We start from the raw sequence: 22,792 nt of genomic DNA, 5'->3' as shown, positions 1-22,792 counted from the left end.
TTTATGTATTGAGCTGTATCATGTGTTGCTTGATACACAGACAACTGCATCTCACTCTCTCTCTCTCTCTCTCTCTCTCTCTCTCTCTCTCTCTCTCTCTCTCTCTCTCTCTCTTTCTCTCTCTCTTAATGGAAATGTGCTCTAGTCTACATTGCTGTAGGCTTATACACAGAACTATCTGATGATGATCGTAGTTTGCTGCCCAGTGAATCTGTTATTGCTATTAATGTCACTGTTGTTAAAATAGCATACATTGTGGTCCGAATTGCAACATGTAAAATGTTCTTGCATGAAAACATACAACAGTGGGACTTAATAAAGAAATACAGTATGTAGTTGTTGTATTGAATAGAGTTGAAACCACAGTGCTAGTATCACTCTCAATGGAGATAGCAGCACAGACAAAGCCAGAAATATAAGTGGATCTATGTTACATCCCTCTTCATTGCCCAAACAGGCACGGTCTTTGTCATTATTTTGATCAGGTCTGCATCAACAAATGCTTTGCTATAAAAAAATATACGTTGAAGATGAATGTTTTTAAACAATTATGACTTCCCACTAGTCTGAATGGAACAATGCATGCAAATAAATAATTTGAAAAAGTTTAGAATTCATTATAAAAAGTAAAACTATTTTTTAGGTTAAGCTGCCATTAAGCACACGGAAATAACAAAAATGATCATCTTGTTTGATCATCATCTGCTCAAACAAAAATGCAGTCCCAGCCCAAACGCATGCTATTGGTCAGTCAATATTTGTTAAACCTTAATTTAAAGGGATAGTTACCCGAAATGTAAAACATCTGAGATCTTTTATTCCCCCTCATGTGGTTGTAAACTTGAACCTGACTCTTTCCTCAGTGGAGCACTTTTGTGTTCTGCAGCAGAAAGAAAGTCACACAGGTTTGACATGACATAAGGGTGAATAAATGATGAAAAAAAAATGTTTTGGATGAACTATCCCTTTAACATAAAAAATTAGACACGTCAGCATTACCAAAGCCAAAACTGAGAAGTATCTGGAGCGAAGAACATTGTTGCCTGGGACCTTTATATGCAAAATGCACCTCTATATAGTGTATTCGTTGCGTGTTTGTCAGGCAGGGGACCCGGTGACTGACTGGACATTTGGTTTGTTGTTTTTGAAAACTACATTTAATATTGTAGTTCATGGAGGCACGCATACTTTATGTATTGCTTATTGCTCTGTTTATTCTCTCTGTGTGAGTGCTGTTACCCCGCACAGTGCATGTCTTTGCAGAAAAGCCACTGGGACCAGAACAGTGACAAGTTGAATGCTGTATTCACATTTCTGTGTATGAGGGGTCTGGCTAAGTGTGTGCGTGAGCGCCTTTGTATCCCAGCTGTCTCTCATCATTGCTATCTGCTGGCACAGTTTTTGCCATTTCCAAAAACAGCATTTAGAGCTTTTGGCGTCCACATAAAAGACAAAAAGTCCTTTTAGCGCACACGTACACGCACACAATTACGTACACACGCGCTTACATCAGCATCCAATCTTGTGTTAGCTCAATGGCTCATTCATCCTATACTAATGCACGATACAGCCACGGATGATGGCCGCTGAGAGCCAAATAGGAATACCTCTCCCAGTCTAGTGAATTTGCCTCAATGGGGCCTTTTCCCTTCAAATGACTATCTGCAGGTAAAGTGGCTCCCTAACAAGTCCTCAAATTAATGAATGACTCATGCATGAAGGCCCTTCTACAGCAATTCCAGCACATCAGAAATTTCACACCATGGACTGATTGGTCGAACAGACAGCAAGCAGACAGGCCCGAGCCGTAGTGGAGCTTTACGACCGCGTGCCGTAGCCCATTATTTTATGATAATGAGTTGGATCTCTGAATCCATCCTGACGCTGAGAGTTCTGTGAAACAAATGCGTGAAAAGACATCGGCTCACTGATTAAACCTTGAAAACAAAGATGCCCTCAGGAGTACGCGGTTTAAAAAAAAGTAAAGATGTGACATGGCACCTTTCAACTAGGCAAACAAAGACTGTGATGCGTGTACAGAATGACAAGCAAGATATGCACAAAAGAAAAGCTGCTTAAGGTTACCGGCCTTATTAGGATCAGTTCATTCCGTGACACGTGAAATTTATTTGATTTTTGGAATCTACAGTATAGCTGCCTTTTGAGGAATGGACCTCAATACTTGTATCATCCATTTTAACTGCGATAGTTAGACAACTTAAATTACAATAAAATTGCACGGATTTCTGTTAATTTGCTAATTCATTGTAAAGTGCTTTGGTTTGATATATTCCCTCAATATCAGTGCCAACTCATAATGGCCTTTGTTTGAAGAGGAGATTTTAAGTTTTCTTGCTCTACTGTAGATCTGGCAAGGCCCATCTTTTACAAGAAGACTATGTGTGGTTTGTTAAGATTAATTGCCGCTTTTCCCTCCATTGCTCTTGGGCTTTACCCTGATGTGTGGCCAAATAAAAATGCAAAAGTGAGAACTTTACGATGAAGAACGTAATAATTAAAACAGCAATTACAGCAGCATCTTGGGTGTTTTTACACTTGGGTTCATATCAAACCTGTAATCAATTCTTTGTTGCGTTTTATTAGAACTAACAGACGTTTTAATGGAATGAACCCTTCTGTTTAATGATCATGGTTAATGGATCCACTATAAGCCCTTACGCTTTGCATGCATATGTCCTGACTTCAATAGCCACAGCTATTTTCTAGGGGTGAAACAATAAATCGATATGGATCGATGTATCGACAAATTTTCTAATAATACGATGCCACACTTAATATATCGATATGAGGTACCTTTACTTTGACACTCTCCAAGTCCCCATTCCTCACTCTTTCATTAGTTTAAGTGACTTTTGTTCAGTAGAAGCGCATACAGACAAACTTAGCATCTTTTTGGATGAACCTTAGCTTTCATTCAGTGGGAAATTTTCGGCAGTACTACTGCCCCGCGAGCGCAAGGTCTCGCTGTCAAGATATATGGAGGCAGACACGGAAACACAGGAACGGAGGACCCAATCGCAGACAGCGGGTAAGGGGTTAACAAGAAATTTATTAACAAAAGACAAAACAAAAACCCATGAGGGGGCAAAATACAAAGGACAAGGTAAAACATGGAGGAGTGACAGGAACACGGGATAAACTACACTGGACAAGACTAAAGATAAACATTGACATCAGGTACAAATAACTGGACTAAACTACATTGAACTCAAACAGGAACTCACCACATGAAATGAATGACAGATAACAATGAACCAGCACGAGACAGAAAACACAAGGGCATTATAAAGGGGATAAATCAAGAGGGAACAGGTGTGGGAAATGAAAACATTAACCATCAATAATGGGGAAACGAGAGGGCGGGGACAAAGACGAGACCGGAGAGTATGACAGGCCATCCGTGCCAAAATATCTCTCTCCACATGAAACATGGGGTTCTGTCATGATCCCGCCACTAGACCCACAGAAACATGACAAGATGCGGCAGAATCATGACACTCGCTTTCCCAGGTTCACCTCTCTCTCTCAGCATCTAACTTACTACTCTGCACAGGGAGAAGCCAAAGCCACTAGATGTAAAGCCTACAACATTTAGGCAAAAAAAAAGTAACGGCTAATGCTAACGCCCTGGCTTCAGCGGAATGCAGGAAAGGAGTGCAGATGCAAATTTTCCATCTCCCTATAATAAGAGTATCTCTGGAGAGGTATCACATTCAGTTCACGGTACGGCGGCCGACTCTTGAATGAATGAGTAAAAAAAACAGTGTTTCCAAAAACGTGACACTGTTACTGGCTGTTTTATATATAAATATGAAACAGAAAATATGTACACGAGAACGACTTTATTGGGCAATATGCTGTATTAAAAAATGTTTCGAAAGCAGAAGTAAAATGGGTCTTAATTTGCAACACACAAAACTATGCGATGACATCATGAATATGTTAATTAGCCTATGTCCTAACCCAGCCCCACTGTTCTATAAAATCCTAGCAGAAACATTATAGTTTGTTGTAAATGTCTCATTTGGACAGAGTGTGTGCAGTTTTCAAAGAGTTTAATTAAACGTTCATCTTATATATTTTGGGTGCATTTCGGAGTTATTAAAAATGTAACTGCTTGTGTAAACTAGGCAAGTAATATCAAAATATTGATTAAATTAATCGAATTGAATCACAAATATTTCAGAGGTATTGACAAATATAGAATCGCTGGCGGAGAAAATCGATACTGCATTGTATCATGATGAACTGTCCGATTTACACCCCTACTATTTTCAGCTGAATGATTCATCAAAATCAAAAGTTATCGGCTTATGATGATGGATCACATAAACAAATGATTAAATTCATGATCAAAAGAACAGCTACCTTGTTCATAACAGCTTAAAGATCAAAAGCTTTTTTAGTATAGTTTTGTATTCCAATTAATGTGATTTATATATTTATATAAAAATAGCAATTACCGCAGCCTAGTTTTGTAAACTGAAATCCTTTTCAAACCCTATTAAAATGTGTGTCATGCCCATAGAGACATTATGCTCTTAGGGGAATATGTGATATTAAATGCAATTTTGTAATGTTTAAGGCCCGTTCACCAAGAATGTAAACTATAGCGATAATTATTTGCGTCCACACCAACATAGAATATTTTTATTCTAAGTTTGTGCACTGCACTTTCACATTTTAATTGCTCAAGTACTTGAAATTCAATTTTGTTTAATTGTCAATGTTTAATTGTGAATTTGCTGTAAAAAAGACATTATTATTATTATTATATTCATGGTGTACATTGTTAAAGAACTGTAATTTTCAAGAATTTGACTGGGTTTTTTTTAAAGATTTTGCACATATTTTTGAAATACAGTAAAAACCTGTTAAATTACAACATGAACATGATTGTTACAAGAAAAACATGAAAAATGTAATTTTACAGGAAAAAGCTGTTATTTTACAGTGTAGACACATAAATCTAGAACAATCTTAACTTATTCTTTAAAGATATTCTTATAATTATTATAAATTTAGATTTTTTTTAATCCTTTTGTGTGTAGTTATTTTCCCTGTGTAGAAAACATCACTAAAACCTCAGATACGATAGTGCATGGACATCCAGTTTGTATTAGGAAAGACTTAGGAAGGTGCACCTCTCAGAAAATGTAGACAAATGAAGATCATTTTAGATGTTTAATTACGACTTGGAGCATTGGGATCGCGAGACGAGGGGAATGTATTTATTTTTTTATGAAAATCTCAAATTCGACCAAATTTTTTCACTTTGTCCTGTAGCTCAAAATTATTGTCATGTGATTACCTGCTCCATAGGTGTCATGTGGTGCACTTAAAAAACTTGTGCATGCCAAAAGCCTGAAGAAAATGACAATACAACGTCATCGGTTTCATCTAGAATCTGACAATTATTTTTGTTTCGTGGGTTGTCCTCTCCTAGGGTCCATTTCTCAAAGTGACAGCAAGATTACAGAGAATGTTTGATTTTGCATTTAATACCCAACACAAGAGCTATCACACTTTTAACCATTCTTTCTGCCCCATTCGCTGATAAGAAACATAGCATTTTATTTTTATTCTATTGCCGTAACATCTATCTGCTGAACCATTCTCTTTGAGACATTACTCACCACCACACATCTCTTTGTACACATCCCTTTGTACTAAAACGAAACATGGATAAATAATTATCTCTCGCAGCCAGATTACTTCACTAAGAAACCTCTTACCCTTAGGTGCACAATGAAAGACTAAGTTGACTGTCAGTGGTTAAGGAATAACTTGGCTAATTAGTAATAAAAGCTCCGTCAGCAGAGAGAGGAGGATGTGAATTTATCAGCTCCTGTCTTAGAACCTAAAAGTTCTCTTTAAGTGTCTCTCCAAAAACACACTCATGCAAACAGTCTAGCAAACTTCCGTCCACCCTAAGGACGCAAATGTAGAGCAGGAGACGTATCAAACAACGCAGCTTAATTTGCATGTTTCAAGCAGAGACGGCCAAATCTCAGTGCAATTGCACAGGTTTTATATAATAGAACTGAACAGATGCCCTGAGTCCAAAGTGCACACTTGAGTCTGTCCTCTGAGCATGACTGACTGAAATACCATTGAGAACCCAAGTTTGTTGAGTTCCCAAATCTCATCATCTCAGTCTCAAAACCACTTTAGGTTGGCTTTGTAATCTAAGGTTAAGTCCTTGGAGATAGTGAAAAATGTTGGTTGGATGGTAGAGTGGAGCAACAGTAAAACCAGGCACAACCTGAGGCAGCATCATTTGAATATACATTCAGTAAGAATGAAATTGTTTTGAACAAGTTCACTTCCAACAGGCAATGCTTTTTTACCTCAAACAACGTCTGGAAAATTAAATTGGAAACAAATTAAGAGTTCACAGTGTCCTATGTAATACATAACAAAGTGAATTTCAGAGGGAGTTTCAAGCAGCACTCTGAGTCAGACCCATTTTAGAGTTGAGTTCAATCCAACATATTTCCAGATTTAATTGGCATCTCCACAGTAAAGCATTGAGAAGTATGATGTGGGAAGTCAAGTCAAGTGCACCTGAAGAATTTTAGAGACCTTGCTATTAAATGCATTTTCAATTAAACATATTAATGCTGGTCACTCTGATCACCTGCGGTCTTCAAGTTTCTTATATTATTTCCCCCGAATAAACGTTAATTTTATTGTAGGGGCTGCAGTTTCTGATAACTTTTTTTTGCTGTTTGTTTGCAGTGAGTTATTTATAAACCCACCGCAATCACATTCCGAGCCTGTAATCTAAAAGTCTCGCCGCTGCTTAATGAATATAGTTAGTCAATGTTCTCACTGAGCAAAATGGCACACTGTTAGATTTTTTTTGTAGATTAGACAGGAATTTGTATAAACTGTTCCTCTTTTATTTACTAGGCAGAGTCTGTATTTGGTAGTTTCAAAATCATTCGTCCCTCTAGGGTAATACACAGGACCTTGTCATAGTCACCATTTACATGACAAATTACAATGTGAGCGTTTGCATAGCTATTGGAAGCCCTGCAGGTTATGATACAAATACTCCTGCAACATCTAGTTTAAATGAAAAATTGTGTGTCGTGTAGCAAGGCCAAGATGATCGTGCAAAACCGTACATAATATTTTCTGCACTAAGGCCTTAGAAAGCTTTTTATGAGATCTCTGTAGGGGTATATTTTTTTCTCTAACACAACTCTGATTAATTATTTTCTCCTAGTTTTTCAGAAAACTAGCTTTTTTGTATTTATCTTTTTCTTATGCCGACTTCTTTCATTTCTTAATTTCCCTCATTTACAGGACGTTTACACGCTCCTCTCTGTCATTTACGCTTCTTTCACATATGCATACAGTATATTCTGTAGGCATGTTTATATTATATTTTCTAAACATTCACACCTCAAAGTTCACATATAAAAGTGTAGTGTATATTGTATAGGTGCATTTCCTAATACTGTTTCAAAGCAGCTTCGCAGAAAAATGACCTGATCAACATAAAGTTGTGTAGAAGTTCACAGAAGTGTCCATTCAGATAACATTTCAAGCCTCTTTTCTGTTCAGTTATTTGTAAGTGACACCATTGGTGCTCTTACTTCCATGACTGATTATAAACAATACATTTCTACAAAGCACATTGGTTCCTTTTTCAGGGTGGATTTGTTGAACAGCACTTGATGAAGTGTGCTTTTTTGAGCACAGATATTGTGATGCCCTTGTAAACAGGGAATGACACATTCCTGATATCATTTCTGCAGATAATAACCAAAATCCTGTTATTGTGAGTGCGGGTAATGTGATTATAGTGGCAGATTGTGTTAAAACTAACAGTGCTTTCGATGCATGTATGTTTACATATTTTCAGTTTATAAAGATTGCACAACAGGTCACGAGTCTGCTGTTAACTCAAGCTTTCAAGTTATATATGAGAGAGCTGTATTTACAGAGATTGCTACCCTGTTCTCTTCGCCATTCTGCTCTGGGGGTATAAAGTACAGACATAACTGCAGTTGCATACTGCGATTATGTTGCTTTGTATAAAGAACTAAACTACTAATGTGAACATGAACAGAGCCCTTGTTATTTACATGTTTTAATTGTCACGTTTTTACTTTGTCAAAAAGAGCTACAATCACAAAAAAAGAAAAGAGAGTGATAAAACTAGATATTTTTTCAACAACGCTCTGCTCTCTGGAGGAGTGTAAACAGTGATTTTGCACAAAAGCAAAGTGCTTGTTACTCTAGGCAAAAAATAGCGAGTCAAAAGAATTGTTATTGAAAATGTAGAGATTGCGGTATTTGAAAGACCCCTTTTTGCGGTGCACTGTGGCGCTAAAGAGCAATGCATTGTAGGATCCCTACTGAGTGGTGACTGTGTTCCACCGAGACCTCCTCATCAATATGCATGTAGAAGTACGGATGTCTGCGTTGAAGAATTAGATGCCATGCCGAGAAGCTTTGCTTTGACATCTGCTGTAATCACAGCAGAAAGCATCGGCGCCCGGGTTGGGGTTGCATTCACGCCCTTATGGATCAGCATGTTACATGCATAATACAGTGTAGATCCTTCACACATTCTGCACAAGAAAGACCACCCATAGGAGTAAAGACTGCATGTGGACCTGCTATCATGGTTGACTTGACTTTATGATTTGAGCTTTACATTTAATTAAATGTATGCGTTTATTCAAAACAGCTTACAGTGCATTCAGTACATTTTTACGATTTGAGCTTTACGTTTAATTAAATGTACGCGTTTATTCAAAACAGCTTACAGTGCATTCAGTACATTTTATATTTGTGTGACCTTGGAATTTTTAGCACCATGGCGTACTAGTTTAGCTTCAAGGACACTGTAGCTAAAATATGCTTAATGATGGATATTGATATTCTGCGCTGAATAAATTAGACGGTATAAGAATATAATAGGGCTCCTTTAAAATCTCTCAATATTTAGACATTCTACTACAGTATTTTATGCACAGTATTGATACATATACTTTAATGCATGCGCATTAATATCTCTAGATTAGTGTGTATTTTAATCCATCTTTTCACTATTCCACATAAGTATGATGATTTTTAAATGTCAACCACACATATGACTTGACAGGCTGTCATCAGAATACAGTAATGAGCCTCTTTTCCAACATCTGGTTTGCTCACAGAAGCGGAAAATGATTGACAGCGCTTGGTGGAAAAATGGGAAATAATAACAGGGTCAGAACAAGGGGTGGGACTCCAGCAGAGGCTGAGAAGTAACTGCTGAAAGAGATGTTGAAAACGCTCTCATTCAGTCTCATGGCATCTGTTTACCACAGGACTGAAATATAGTGCTTACATTTAAACCGTATCTGTGTTGTCACCTCTTAATGCACTGGAAACGCTTTTGGCCTAGAGGTATATAGCGCACCCAAAAATGACAAATCCTGTGAAATCATTTTGCTTTCAGTGAAAACACAAAAAAAGATGTACAACTGATGTTTTCCACACATTGAAAGTCAATGGTTGCCAGGAAACTCCAAAAATAATCAGAAACGTAATTTACGTAGCACATAAGCATGCAGTATTCCAATTTCATATGATGGCTCTGTGTGAAGAACAGACTGAAACTGATGTATTGTTTACTGAAGATATTCCCAACTGCCGTGGCTGTCAAATCTCATTGTGCACATTCACATTATGAGAACCAATGACATTTAGCAACTTTGACAAACTTAGTGTGATGTTCCGACACACAACATTTGAACGTATGCATACGTAAATGAGATTTGAGGGCTGTGGTGGAGAAGATTATCAGTAAATAATGATTTCTGTCTTTTCCTCACACATGGTTTCAGAAGACATGAAATGTGTTGTTTTTACTTCTTTTAAGGTGCCTTTATGGTGCATTTTGCCTTTTTGGAGGCTTCACAGCCCCTGGTCACAGTCGCAAACCTCACGCCCACAGAACGTTTGCTGAATGTCTGATGCATAAGGCATATAAAATTAGAAACACTTAAGGAGTTTAGAAGTTATCATTTGATAAATTCTACAGGATTTCAGGAAGACCTAGAACGATGCTCTTAAAAATAAAGCCGAACAAAACAAACTCGTGTTGGTTGCTTTACATTTGAGACAGGCTTTTGGGCAGTCCTTGGCCGCTGAAAGCTGCTTTGAAGTCTGTCAGTCTGGCAATATGAGACTAAACTGCCCCTGGTCAGCATTTACTTCCATTGAATGGCAAAGAGCAGGTGTTACACAACAGAAGGTTGCATAAATGATCAGAAATTGCACTGTTTCTTTAATATAAGCACGCCGTGTGATTTCTGGGACCACTTCTCAGTTTCATAATACAGAAGAGTTGTACGGAGGCTGCTAAAACACAGGAGGTTCCTTTTATTTCACTTAGTTTTTTTTTAGCGTTAATTTGGTGATACTTTGTTCCTCTGAAGTACTAAAACACTCATTACCATTCAGAGAACATTTTTATGCGAATACATTACACTTCTCACTTACAGACAATTAGTACATTATTCCCACAATGAATCATCTTACTTTTCTTTCCTCTCGATGTTGACAAGATCTCTCTGGTGTCCCAAGTAGTTTTCATGCCCTCAAGAAAACAGAATCTCCTACTAATTGCCTCTCAATGTGCGTCTCTGTGTGTGCACTTTAAAATTATGAGAACGGTTGTTTTGTGGTTCATTTGTCTATGTAAAAGTGAAGGTGATGGTGTTTACTATTGTATGGATGTCCTTGTGTTAATCTGACTGGCACTTGTGTGTTTAGGGGAGCGTTTGTGGGGCTGAAGCCATGCTGATCTTCAGTGCTGAGGGGTGGAGTGTGGTCTTGCACCAGAGCCTGTGCTATTGAAGCGTCGTGCCGCTCCCTCATGGCTCTATGGGAGCTGTTCCTGCTGACTTTCAGCCTCCACTGCTGGCTGACAGGCTATGCCAGTATAGCTGAAGAAGGTCCGGCAGGCCCCCTGGACTGGCTTCTCTCTGACAAGGGCCCATTTCACCACTCGCAGGAGTACACTGACTTTGTGGAGAGGAACCGTCAAGGTTTTTCAACGAGATACAAGATCTACAGGTAAGTCCTGACTGAAAAGGGAAATTTTGGGCTTTATGCATTAATTTTATCGGCTCGGTTTCACTCACTGTACAGTGTACAGTGTTTTCCCAGTTGTTTTGGTATGTGATACAAGTCATCCTTAAAGTCCCAGTAAAACGCCTTGGAACGGGCAGCATTATTTGATGTGTGGACGTACTTTCAACAAAAGAAAAAAAAGCAGAGAGCGAGAGACATATCAAGTGGCCCTGCCCCCTTTAAAATAACCAATAGCGTTTCATTTACGGCTCAGTCAGCCTAGCAAAGCTGCATTTAACAGTGTGATAGACACAGTGGTGTAAAAGTTTATTGAAAAGAATAGGAAGATCAGTGATACCAGTGATGTGTCATTTGAAGCTTGTTATTTGAGTGACACTGGCATTTGTCTTCTCCTTTACTTATCAAGGCTGCGATGTTCGATCTCTTCCATATAGCCTAAACATACAACATTCTGTGTAGACTTGAAAAGGGTCAAATACCTTTTATTTTCTCTGTGGATTTGCGCGTATGATCGACGTATATGATAGCTCTGTGCTTTCGTGTCTCTGAACCGGAGGACACTCACGTGCAATCGCTCGCGTATCACTAACACGAAATTAAGACTTTAATGTTAATATAACGAGTTCTCTAGGCAAGGAAGGAAGGAGGTGGGAACCGGCGAACATTTAACAAACTTTATTAAAATAAATAAACAATAACACGGAAGTAAAATGGCCGACAGCCACCTCACGGTCGACTGCCGGCCACACAAACATAAAGAAAACATTACATGATCCAGGCCCGGTCCTCTCTCATCAGCAGTCCTGTCGCTCGTCCTCTTATGCTCCCGATCTCCACCGTGAGGCATGCGGGACCGGTGCGCGTACAGCTGATACTCATTATCACTCACGCCACCGGCCCGCCTTCCGGCCCCACGGCTCTTGTCCCGCCTTCCTCGCTACAGTTAATGTTTACAATGTCTGGATCATCCCTTATCTCCCATCTAGTGCATTATGCGTCATTCACCATGTAGGACATAGGCCTGTCGCGATAGCAACTTTTTGTTTGACGATTAATTTCATCATAAATAATTGCGATAGTCAATATTATTGTCATTTTATAAATATTTTATGCTACGGATTAAGTAATGATAGTATAATATTGCAAGCACACCCTTTTAAGACCTTTTAATAGAATATTTGGACATTGAAATTAGAATGTAAATAAAAACTGGAGTGTAAATATTTAAAATACATAAAACAGACACTTCCAGTCCTCAATTATAATTGGTTTATTTATGTTACAAGCCGTTATGATGAAGTTTAGGGTAAACAGAGCCCTTGATATGTGAACTCTGGAGAGGGCAGCACGATTGTATGTCATAATGTGGCAGTTTATAATACACTTGCCCAATTGAGCAATGAAAAACAATGTCTCTTTATCTGGAATGACTTTTCCATTCGTGAAGTTCCCTTCAATGGAACAAAAACGCTGTTTGAAATTCGTCTAAGACAGGGGTGTCCAAAGTCAGTCCTGGAGGGCCGGTGTCCTGCAAAGTTTAGCTTCAACCCTAATCAAACACACCTGAACAGCTAATCAAGGTCTCACAAAGCAGACTAGAAACTTCCAAACAGGTGTGTTGAGCCAAGATGGAGCTAAACTCTGCAGGACAGTGGCCCTCCAGGACCGACATTGGACACCCCTGGTCTAAGGTGTATTCATACATGTGACAACATGTCATATTTAACTTAACTGTCTGTAAGACCTCTCTCGAGCTCCAAATGTGGCTTTTGTTTTAATCAGTTGTGTTGCTGTTTTCGCTACCTCAATATTTAAAGAGTAGAGCGTCTTGTTCACGCGCTCCTTTGTTTTCATATCGGAGTGGGAGGTTTGCTGCTTTGACACAAGTCAATTACTATTACGAAATGGCTTTAAGAGTTACTTGGCTGTAACCCTGTTCCTTTAAAAAGCGTGAACGAGATGCTGCGTTTCAAAACGGGGAACATTTTTTGTTCGACCGGTTGTGAAGCACGCGTGTCAAACACGCCAAAATTTGGCTTAAATAACCTCAGAGGGTGATGTAGTTAATTACACACACCTAAGGTCTATAAATACGCGTGAAACGAACATATCCTCAGGTTCAAACTTTGTCTGAAAGGACTTCCGTGCACGCCAAGAGTAAGGCATTGAGGCGCAGCATCTCGTTCCTGCTTTTTAAGGGAACAGGGTTACAGCCAAGTAACCCGAGACGTTCCCTATCAAAAGCTACTCTCGATGATGCGTTTCAAAACGCTATGGGAACGAGAATACCAACACGCCGCACTGGAAGTGTCTGGACCCTCCAAGGTTGTGTAGTGTGCACACAGACACTGAAGAGGCCTCAGACCTGACTCTGGGATGTTGACTCAAGAACATGTGAGCCCGGAGTAGCGTGGATGTCTAGGCTATAGAATTTGACAAATGTGTGCGGAGAGGACCAGCCCGCCGCATCACACACTTGCTGCAAGGGGGCACCCCTTGGTAATGCCATAGAGGATGCGACCCCTCTGGTTGAATGGGCCCTAACTCCTAGAGGAGAAGCTTGACCACGAGCCTCGTAGGCCAGGGCAATAGCATCCCTCACCCAATGTGACAGTTTGTCTAGTAGCAGCCGCCCCCTGGTTGCGACCCCCATAGCATATGAAAAGCTGCTCTGAATTACGCCACTGGCTGGTGAGGTGGACGTAATTCTGAAGAGCACGTATTGGACACAGTAAGTGAAGCCTTTCCTGCTCCGGTGTAGTGATCGGTGGAGGGCAGAAGGCCTCAAGAACAAGATAAGAAGATAATTAGGGTGAGGATGCAAAATGGCTTTGACCAGCCCCGGGGCAAATTCCAAGCAGTATGGCGAGACTGACAGGGCCTGCAAGTCTCCAACTCTCTTCAGAGNTACTCAAGTACTGTTAAATTCAGATACTCTAAGACTTTTACTGAAGTCATTTTTGAATTGGTGACTTGTAACTTGTAATGGAGTAGTTTTCGCTGCAAGGTATCTGTACTTTTACTTAAGTATGGTTTTCAGGTACTCTTTACACCACTGCTTCAGAGAAGTAATAGCCATTAAAAAAAACATCTTTAGGGTCAGAAACCTGATGGGTACTGACTCCATTGGTTCGAATGGGGTACCAACCAGACCCTCGAGCACTATAGCTAAGTACCATGAAGGGACTGTCGGTCTAGTGGGCGGTCTCAATTGTTTAGCTCCACGAATGAAGCGGACAACTAAGGGCCATCTGAGGGCATAACTTTTCCTAGTAGAGGGAGCCCTAGCGCTTAAAATGGTCTCTACTATATCGGCTGAAAGTCCAGCATCTCTTAGTTGGTCCCATTCAGGGTCCAGGCATGGAGGTTCCAGAGCTCGGGACGGGGATGAAACACTGTCCCCTGTGCCTGAGACAAAAGATCTCTCCTGACTGGAATCGCCCAAGGAGAGCCGTCGAGGAGGGATACTAGGTATGAGAACCACACTCTGGTTGGCCAAAAGGGAGCTATCAATAATAGGCGAGACCCCTGTTGACGGACCTTGGCCAGGACTCCCAGGAGCAGCGCAATCGGAGGAAATGCATATAGACACAGTCTGGGCCACATTATGGGCCATCGCATCCAGACCCAGGGGAGCTGGAGGAGTCAAAGAGAAGTAGAGGGGACATTGTGCTGTCTTCTGTGAAAAAAAGAGGTCCGCAAAATCTTTCCCAGATTAGATTGACTACTTCGGAGTGGAGTTTCCATTCCCCATTTGTCACAGATTATCTGGACAGCAAGTCTACTACCACATTCATATGCCCCGGAATGTAAATCGCTCTGAGGGACAGGAACTTGCCTTTTACCCAAAGCAGAACCTGCTGCGCCAGTTTGTTCAGGTGGCGCAACTGCAGTCCGCCCTGATGATGTATGTAAGAGACTACCACCGTGTTGTCCACCCGCACTAGGACATGGTAGCCTCATAACTGCCCCTGGCACGTAACCTGTGTTTGCCTCTGGGGATTGGCCCTTCGATGAAATCCCCTGGCTCTGAGCCTCAATCCTAGCGATTTGAGATGAGCTAGGATGACATCCCGATGTCGAAGCGTTAGCTCCCGAGACTAGGCCAAAATCAGCCAGTCATATATGTAATTTAAAATGCGGATGCCCTGGAGTCGCAGAAGAGCCAGAGCGACATCCATGCATTTTGTGTACGTGCGGGGTGTCAAGTCTATTCAGAGTGGAAGAACCCGATACTGGTAAGCCTCGCCCCCGAAAGCGAATCTCAGGAATTTCCTGTGTTGTGGCAAGATCTGTATGTGAAAATACGTGTCCTTGAGATCGATTGTGACGAACCAATCGCCTGCTCGAATCTGAGATACGATCGTCTTGATCGTCAACATTTTGAACTTGTATGTTCTCAGGTAGCGGTTCAACCCGCGAAGATCTAAAATCGGACGCAACTGCCCATCTTTTTTGGGAACCAGAAAATACCGACTGTAATAACCTGCCTCTCTGTCTGACAGGGGAACACGTTCTGTTGCCCCTTTGTCTAGCAGAGCCTGCAGTTCCTGTGTCAACAAATGCACTTGTTCCGGTTTCACAGAAGTGAAGACCACACTGTTGAAACGCGGAGGACGATATGCGAAATGAATCCTGTAGCCTGTGCCTACAGTCCTTACTACCCAAGGGGAGATATCTGGCAGTAGTCTCCCCGCTGCCAATTTCTCTGAAAGGGATATTAATTTTGACACTTCGTCTTGTCGGGGGGGGCATTAGATGTCCGGAGTCCTGAATCGTGGCAGGAGATAACCGGACACGTAACGATTTGTTGGGGACCGCTGGCCCCCCGAAACACAATTGGCGGCAAAGATAGCGCAGAAGTCCCCTGAGGGTGCCAGGAAGGAGCCTCTAATCTCTCTTGAAATATTAAGTGACCCTTCCCAGGAAGGCACACCCCCATGGTCTTTGGCGCACAGACCTCTTATTTGAGGAGATGACATTCCTCAAGTCTGGCCTCCCAGAGGCAGCCTGAAAAGCATGGCGACCCACTCCCCTATCTCTACGAGGGGGAGCATGCTTCGCCACGCTCTCCTTCTGGACCTCACGCCTGAGGTAAAACGGGCCAGAATGGGTCTGGGTGGGGCCAGGTCGGGATTGGGTTGCCAATCCCGACGCCTGAGCACGGCGGGGAAGAAACACCTCCTTATGGCGCTTCGCCTCCCGGAATCTACTGACAACGGTATTAACCACATCACCAAACAGAGCGGAAGGCGAAACGGGGGCATCAAGGAGGAACGCCCGGTCCCTGTCCTTGATGCCCGTGAGGTTGAGCCACAGATGCCTCTCCATGGAAACCAAAGCAGCCATTGACCGGCCGGGCCATCTGCTTGGTGGCATGGAGGGATACATCTGTAGCCTGTCAAAGTTCTGAGAACGCCTCCTCGTCAATAGACCCACCTGTGCTCAGGTCATTGAGTAGGTCAGCCTGATACGCTTGCACAAGAGCCATGGTGTGCAGAGCAGCACCAGCCTGACCCGCTGCCTGGAAAGCCTTCCCCACCAATGAAGATGTTATTCTACACAGCTTGATGGGGAGTACAGGCTTCTTCAGGGATGATGATATCCCAGGGGAAAGATAGCCTGCCAACGTCTCCTCCATGTGGGGCATCATCATATATCCCTTTGTCTTTGCATCCACAATAGTCAAATAAATCGACGTCAAGGGCACAAAGACGCGGGGCGAGTAAGGTTTACTCCATGATTAACTCGTCATGAAGGTCACCAAAAAAGGGGAGAGGGCGTCGCTGATGCCCCTTCCCCTGGCCACCTGACAGAAATCTGTCATCCAGTTTCGAGCGCTTGGGGATCTCTTGCTCCTGTGACCAGTCGAGATTTAGCCTCTCCACTGCCTGAGTCACCACCCCCAGTATGTCCTCGTACGCTTTGATATGCTCTCAAACTCCGCAGAAGCAAGGGAAGCAAAGTCCTACGCCCGATCTGAAGAAGTCCCGGGGCATGCTTCAGAGGCGGGCGTTAGGACCTCGCGATGCAGTGAGCGCGTGAGAGAGGATGAACCCGTCTCACGCGCTTCAGCCATATCGCGGCACGATCCCCAGGAGGCTAACGAGAGAGAGGCGGCTCAGTCCAGTTTAAAAAATGCAAGCCGAACGCAAAGAAATTTGATATCAAAAGCCTCGCAATGTTCGCACTCTCCCTCGAGCCTGAGAGCAGCATGTTCAGCCCCCAAGCACTCGAAACAAAACTCATGTGAGTCATAATCAGAGAGGAGCCTCTCGCAAGGAGGGACGCATCTCTTCTCTGACTATGCCATTTTAAGTAATGTATCTATATACAGTAAAGAGACACCTATCTAAGAGAAGACTTCTTCCCACAAACAGATAGCAACGTGCACACACACAAAGCGGTCCTTGAAGACAAAAGAACCTGAGGAAATGTTCGTTTCACGCGTATTTATATAGTGTGGTGTGTGTAATTAACTACGTCACCCACCGAGGTTATTTAAGCCAAATTTTGGCGTGTTTGGCACACGTGCTTCACAACCGGTCGAACAAAGAATGTTCCCATAGCATTTTGAAACGCAGCATCAAGAGTAGCTTTTGATAGGGAACACAGTATAACTCCTCAAGTATTTTCATCTGCCGCTGTCCACGCCATGTGTGTGACTGTGTGCTCGTGTGTGATTGTGTGTGTGCACGCGAGCCCCGCTTTTGACACACAGACAGGACAGCACTAACAGAGACAGCGTGATTGGATAAAATGTTAATGACATTAATTTTGATGTTAACAAACGCATATATAAACACAATGGCGATATATTGCATCACCAAAAACTACCGACGTCAAGTTAATATATCGCTATAAATATAGCTTAAAACAGGGCATGCGTATGTGTGCAGGCACATAAAGTAGTGTTTCTTTACAGTGCAACAGAGCCATCCACTGGCATGGCATGAATAATACAGCGTTTTTTGCACATCGTTTTGATAACGCTGTCATGTGTAATACCCAGCAATACATGTCCCCCACCTTGGGAACAAGAAAAGTTCATGATGTGTAACGGTTAAATTAAAATGATCCAACAGATAAAGGCAGATATGGAGGAGATGGGGATGGAGGTGGGTTTTTAGTGTGGCATGATTAAGCAGCTGATAAAGAGCAGAGAAATGCAACTTAAATAGGATGCAGTCTTGTATGTGTTGTATGATTATTGGTTAATGTTGATTAGCTGCACCTGATGTGATCGGCTGATGCAAGCTAGACTCACGTGACCTGCCAGAACTGACCCTATGCTTGATGCTGCTAAATTTGAAAATACTCTGGCATGCATATGAAAGCAGCACCTTTTCAATTAGTATTTTGAAATAACACTTTGATTTAATCAGGGAGTGGTTGTAATCTTTCTCTAACACAGCCTTGCTTCTGACAGCATCCTCTCAAGGGAATGGGTGATAATGCAAAGTAATAGGAATTAAGAAACCGCTAATCAGCTGGCCACATGATAAGACTATTAATCTTGCAGAGGGTGCATTGAACCCTTATGCACAAGGTTTAAACAACACATGTCAATGTTTTGACGAAGGGCCAACCAGAGGAGGCAGCACAAATGAGAAGATGTCAACTGTGGCTTCTGATAACAGATGAATATGATAACTGTCCCTGATTCGGAGGAAAGAAGTGATGACAAATCACTATTTAAATTTAAAAGCTAAAAGGTTTGCTTACCTTCCTAAATCATACCAGATTATACCAAGTGCAATTCATATAATCTTTGAAGATGTTAGTTTTGCAGAGTTTGCTTGAACAAATTCAAAGTTTATGGAGTGTTTTTCGTCAGATTTTTCATCTATTTCTAACAAAATATTTCTAGCATTGCAAAAGCATTATATGATTTATAAACTTGAGGGATACAATAATCATTCGTTATAATGTTACATTTACACTATTAATTCCAGTCCTCGCTCCCCCATCCCAAAATCTTTTAGATGTCTCCCTATAAAACATCTGAATCAGGTGTTTTATATAAGGAGACATCTACAAGATTTTTGGGGGGGTTGCGAGGACATGAATTGAGAAGTGTAATCTGATCAGTCTATACGGTGCTGCAATGCAGTCAAACAAGCCTAACGATGCAGATGTCTCCCTAATTAACACACTAACAAGATGGTGAGTTGAGGTGTTTATATAGGGAGAGATCTAAAGCATTCTGGAAGGGGTGGATGATTGAAATTAAGAAACACTGACATAGGATGTATTTTTAGATCCAGATCACATGTTTAAACTGGTTTACAAGTTTCTATGTTTGCTGATCCTAGCTAGGTCAGCTGGGTCAAAAGAGATGACCCATTATATTGTGTACCCTTGCAAGTATGTTATGTTAATTGATCATACATTCTTTATGCTATATTATGTTCTATATTATAACAATATATACAGTAAATGAATATCAAATGAATATTAAAATCATGCAACACAACTTAAAACTTTTATATTGATTAAATTATTTGACAAAATTGTAGAATTTTGAATGCAGAATCACTGATTCATTTTAACCCAACTCTACACTATAGCTCTATTCTGACTGGAGTGTAAATGGTGTTTGAGCTACATTTTTATCACTTGACAATCTTTCATTTCATTTGCTGATTCGGACAGGAATAACATCTCTGTGGGAGTGTCAATTTTTTACGTCAGAACACAGGTCACATGCTTGATTACATAGTAATAAAAAAATATATATAGTTACTTTATCTTTTAAAGTTTAAACGTTTTTTAACTGCTAAAAAGCATCAGTCGGTACTTTTAAAAACAATAAGGCACTTTTTTAACACAATCTGCATTACCAACCAGAGCATGCGAGCGAAGTGGAGCGGTGTGTCGCTCCACCCAATATTTCGCTCTATGACCGTGCGCTTCGCTCAGTTGCTCACGGACCAAGGAAACGCTCCGCTCACATTACGCTCACCGCCCTTACAGAAAAGACACATGAATTTCACATGTTTTTCACATGTGATCACATGTATACAACATGTGTTTAACATGTGCAAAAAACAAGTGTGATCACATGTGAAATGTGTGTTTTTGGAACATTTTGGTATGAATTCCCACGTGAAACCCATGGGATAACATGTTAAAAACCCATGGGATGACATGTGCAACATGTGGTGACGTGAAGAACATGAGATCACATGTGGAGACATGTCGCATACGTTATCCCATGGGTTTTTACATGTTATCCCATGGGTTTCACGTGGGAATTCACATGGAATTCACACCAAAATGTTCCAAAAACACACATTTCACATGTGAATTTCGTGTGTCTTTTCTGTAAGGGCGGTAAAGCAAATCTCGCTCAGATCGCGCTCGGACATAAAATGTGTCTAGTAAGCCTAAATTCTTGAATAAGTGTCTCAGTTTAAGTAGTAGGCTGATAAAGAGCAGTTATGTTTCAGTCCGACATTCTGTGACATTACAGCCAATATTTTTAATCATTTTTTATTTAAAGAGTGTCTAAAATAACTAATATAATGTCTAATATATAATGTATATACTAATGTCTAATATAATAACTGATAAAGTATATTTGATTTTCATTACTTTATTTCCGTGAACATATAGCTGCCATAGTGCAACATTCAAAATAAAAACACAAAATTGAAATGCACTATGAACACCTTTATTATTACTGGCGTTAATAAAATAAACAGGCTCTAAAGAAAAATAAACCAAAACAAGGGGAAATGCAGTCTTAAAGTGTCAAACCTCAATCGTTACAGCATTTTAGAATGTACTTTTAAAAACTTAGGCAAAGTAGCTGCGTCTTCGAAGGCTGCATGCGTCCTCCGGAGATCAAATTTGTCGGCCTCGGCCGCATATGACATTGAGGTTTATTCAGGTTTTATTTCAGAAAAGCAACTGTTACACTGGGTAAGTGACACAATGTCTTCTTAAGAGAAATAAATATAAATGTTATGTTTTTTAACTGAAATGAGCCTGTATCAAACCTCTGGTCGCCCGCGCACCTCCGCAAATGGACGAGGCGTTTGTAGTTGATGCGCATGCCGTTGCGCTATTATTCAGGCTTCAGGCTCATGTGGTGTACATGGGACAATAATCCAGCAGCAAAAAAGTAAATCACCAAGAGGGCTGAGCTAGCGACTCTGAGCGTATTGAGCGAGCGGAGCGGAATTTTCAGAAAGGCGCTCTCCGCTCCGCAAGAAATATTAATGCTCGCTCCCCGCTACGCTCTCGCTCCGCTTCGCTCACATGCTCTGTTGCCAACATTAATCTGAATCCTGGCCAAACACTTCCAAAACTCATTTAATTAAAAGAAAAATCACAGATAAAAAAAGCATATTCCACCATAACACAGGCAACAATTGTCATCTGAAAGTAAACACTCACTCATAAGCATTACCTATCAATGATGGACTCTTATCTTTAAAGTTTTAATAATGTTTCACACAAATAGTTTTTCATTATAGAACAACAAAAACTCCTAAGACACATACATAAGAAAAAATTCTACACAACAATTACTGCAATATGTTTTAAAAGTAAAAGGTCAGTATGTGAACATATTATATTGATATTGTACTGTAACATTTAATTCAGTTGAGGGACACTCATCTGCTATTTCGCCTGAAATGTTCCACAGTTAATTCAACTGTTGCATAGTGCAGATTTGGTTGCCCTTAGACCCTTAGTCTTTCTCTGTAAGAGAAACCAACGGTTTTTAACATAACAAATAATTGTCAACCGTAAGTAACACCCTAATCAGCGATCATCATTCTTGGTCTTGGTCTGTGCCATTGTTGTTTTTCCCATCAACCTCTTTTTTGATTCATATTTCCAAACAAAATCATTTCGAAGTCGTCCTCTTTTTAAAAATGTAAGTAAGGAGAGTAAAACAGGACACCTGGGTGGGCATTCAGCTGAAATTGCAATGAGCTGTTTGAAATGATTATCGTTTCATTATCTGCCAAGATTTTCTAGATTTCAAAATGATCACTGCAGAAATGCATCAAAGTTGCCATTAATTTGTTTTGAATGTGTCTTTGACGATTTTGAAAGCAACGTGTTAACATTTGATACTGTATGTCCTGAAAATGCAAACTGTTTTGCTGGTGATGAAGTATAATTGACAAAAGTGTTCATGGATTTTGTAAGATGTGGTTATTGAATGCATTTTGTGTGAAACCACTGAAAATGATCCACAGTTTGGTCCGAATAGACTTTTGTGTGAAGCATTTTGAAAATGTAACTTCAGTTTTGACTAATGCATGTTAGCAATTGAAAAAATGTATTTAAACATTTAAATGTAATTATTTTATTTATAAAAACGTAATTTATTAATATCATTCTGTTTGCAGTGACATGTTCATTGACATAAATCATTAATTTTGAGAGATAAACTAAAGCTAAAACTATTTTAAAGATCAACTGAAGTTACCAGCTTTTGCATGTAATTAGTGGTGGAAAGACTGAAAAATCATACTTAAGTAAAAGTACCATTACTTCCCAAAGAATGTAATGTGGGTAGAGTAAAAGTACCTGTCCTAAACATTACTTAAAGGGGTCATATTGCACGGCTAAAATGAATATTATTGTTTGTTTTAGATGTAATGTAATGTGTATACACCATTTAAAGCTTAAAAAATGTTGTATT

General features: G+C 40.5%; 1 protein-coding gene across 1 annotated transcript in view; it reads left to right on the top strand.

Moving 5' to 3' along the window:
* The window catches only part of brinp3a.2 (bone morphogenetic protein/retinoic acid inducible neural-specific 3a, tandem duplicate 2), a 45,173-nt gene that overhangs the window by 786 nt on the left and 21,595 nt on the right, over positions 1 to 22,792 (top strand). Inside the window, exon 2 of the mRNA XM_057339040.1 lies at positions 10,804 to 11,106. Coding sequence (XP_057195023.1) covers positions 10,907 to 11,106 — 200 coding nt within the window. The 5' untranslated portion in view covers positions 10,804 to 10,906. The remainder of the gene's footprint in view (positions 1 to 10,803; positions 11,107 to 22,792) is intronic.

This window comes from Triplophysa rosa, linkage group LG7, assembly GCF_024868665.1.
Source record: "Triplophysa rosa linkage group LG7, Trosa_1v2, whole genome shotgun sequence".
Classification (NCBI taxonomy): Eukaryota; Metazoa; Chordata; class Actinopteri; order Cypriniformes; family Nemacheilidae; genus Triplophysa; species Triplophysa rosa.
Note: the sequence above shows the minus strand (reverse complement) of the source record. Positions and strands in the feature narration are given on the sequence as shown.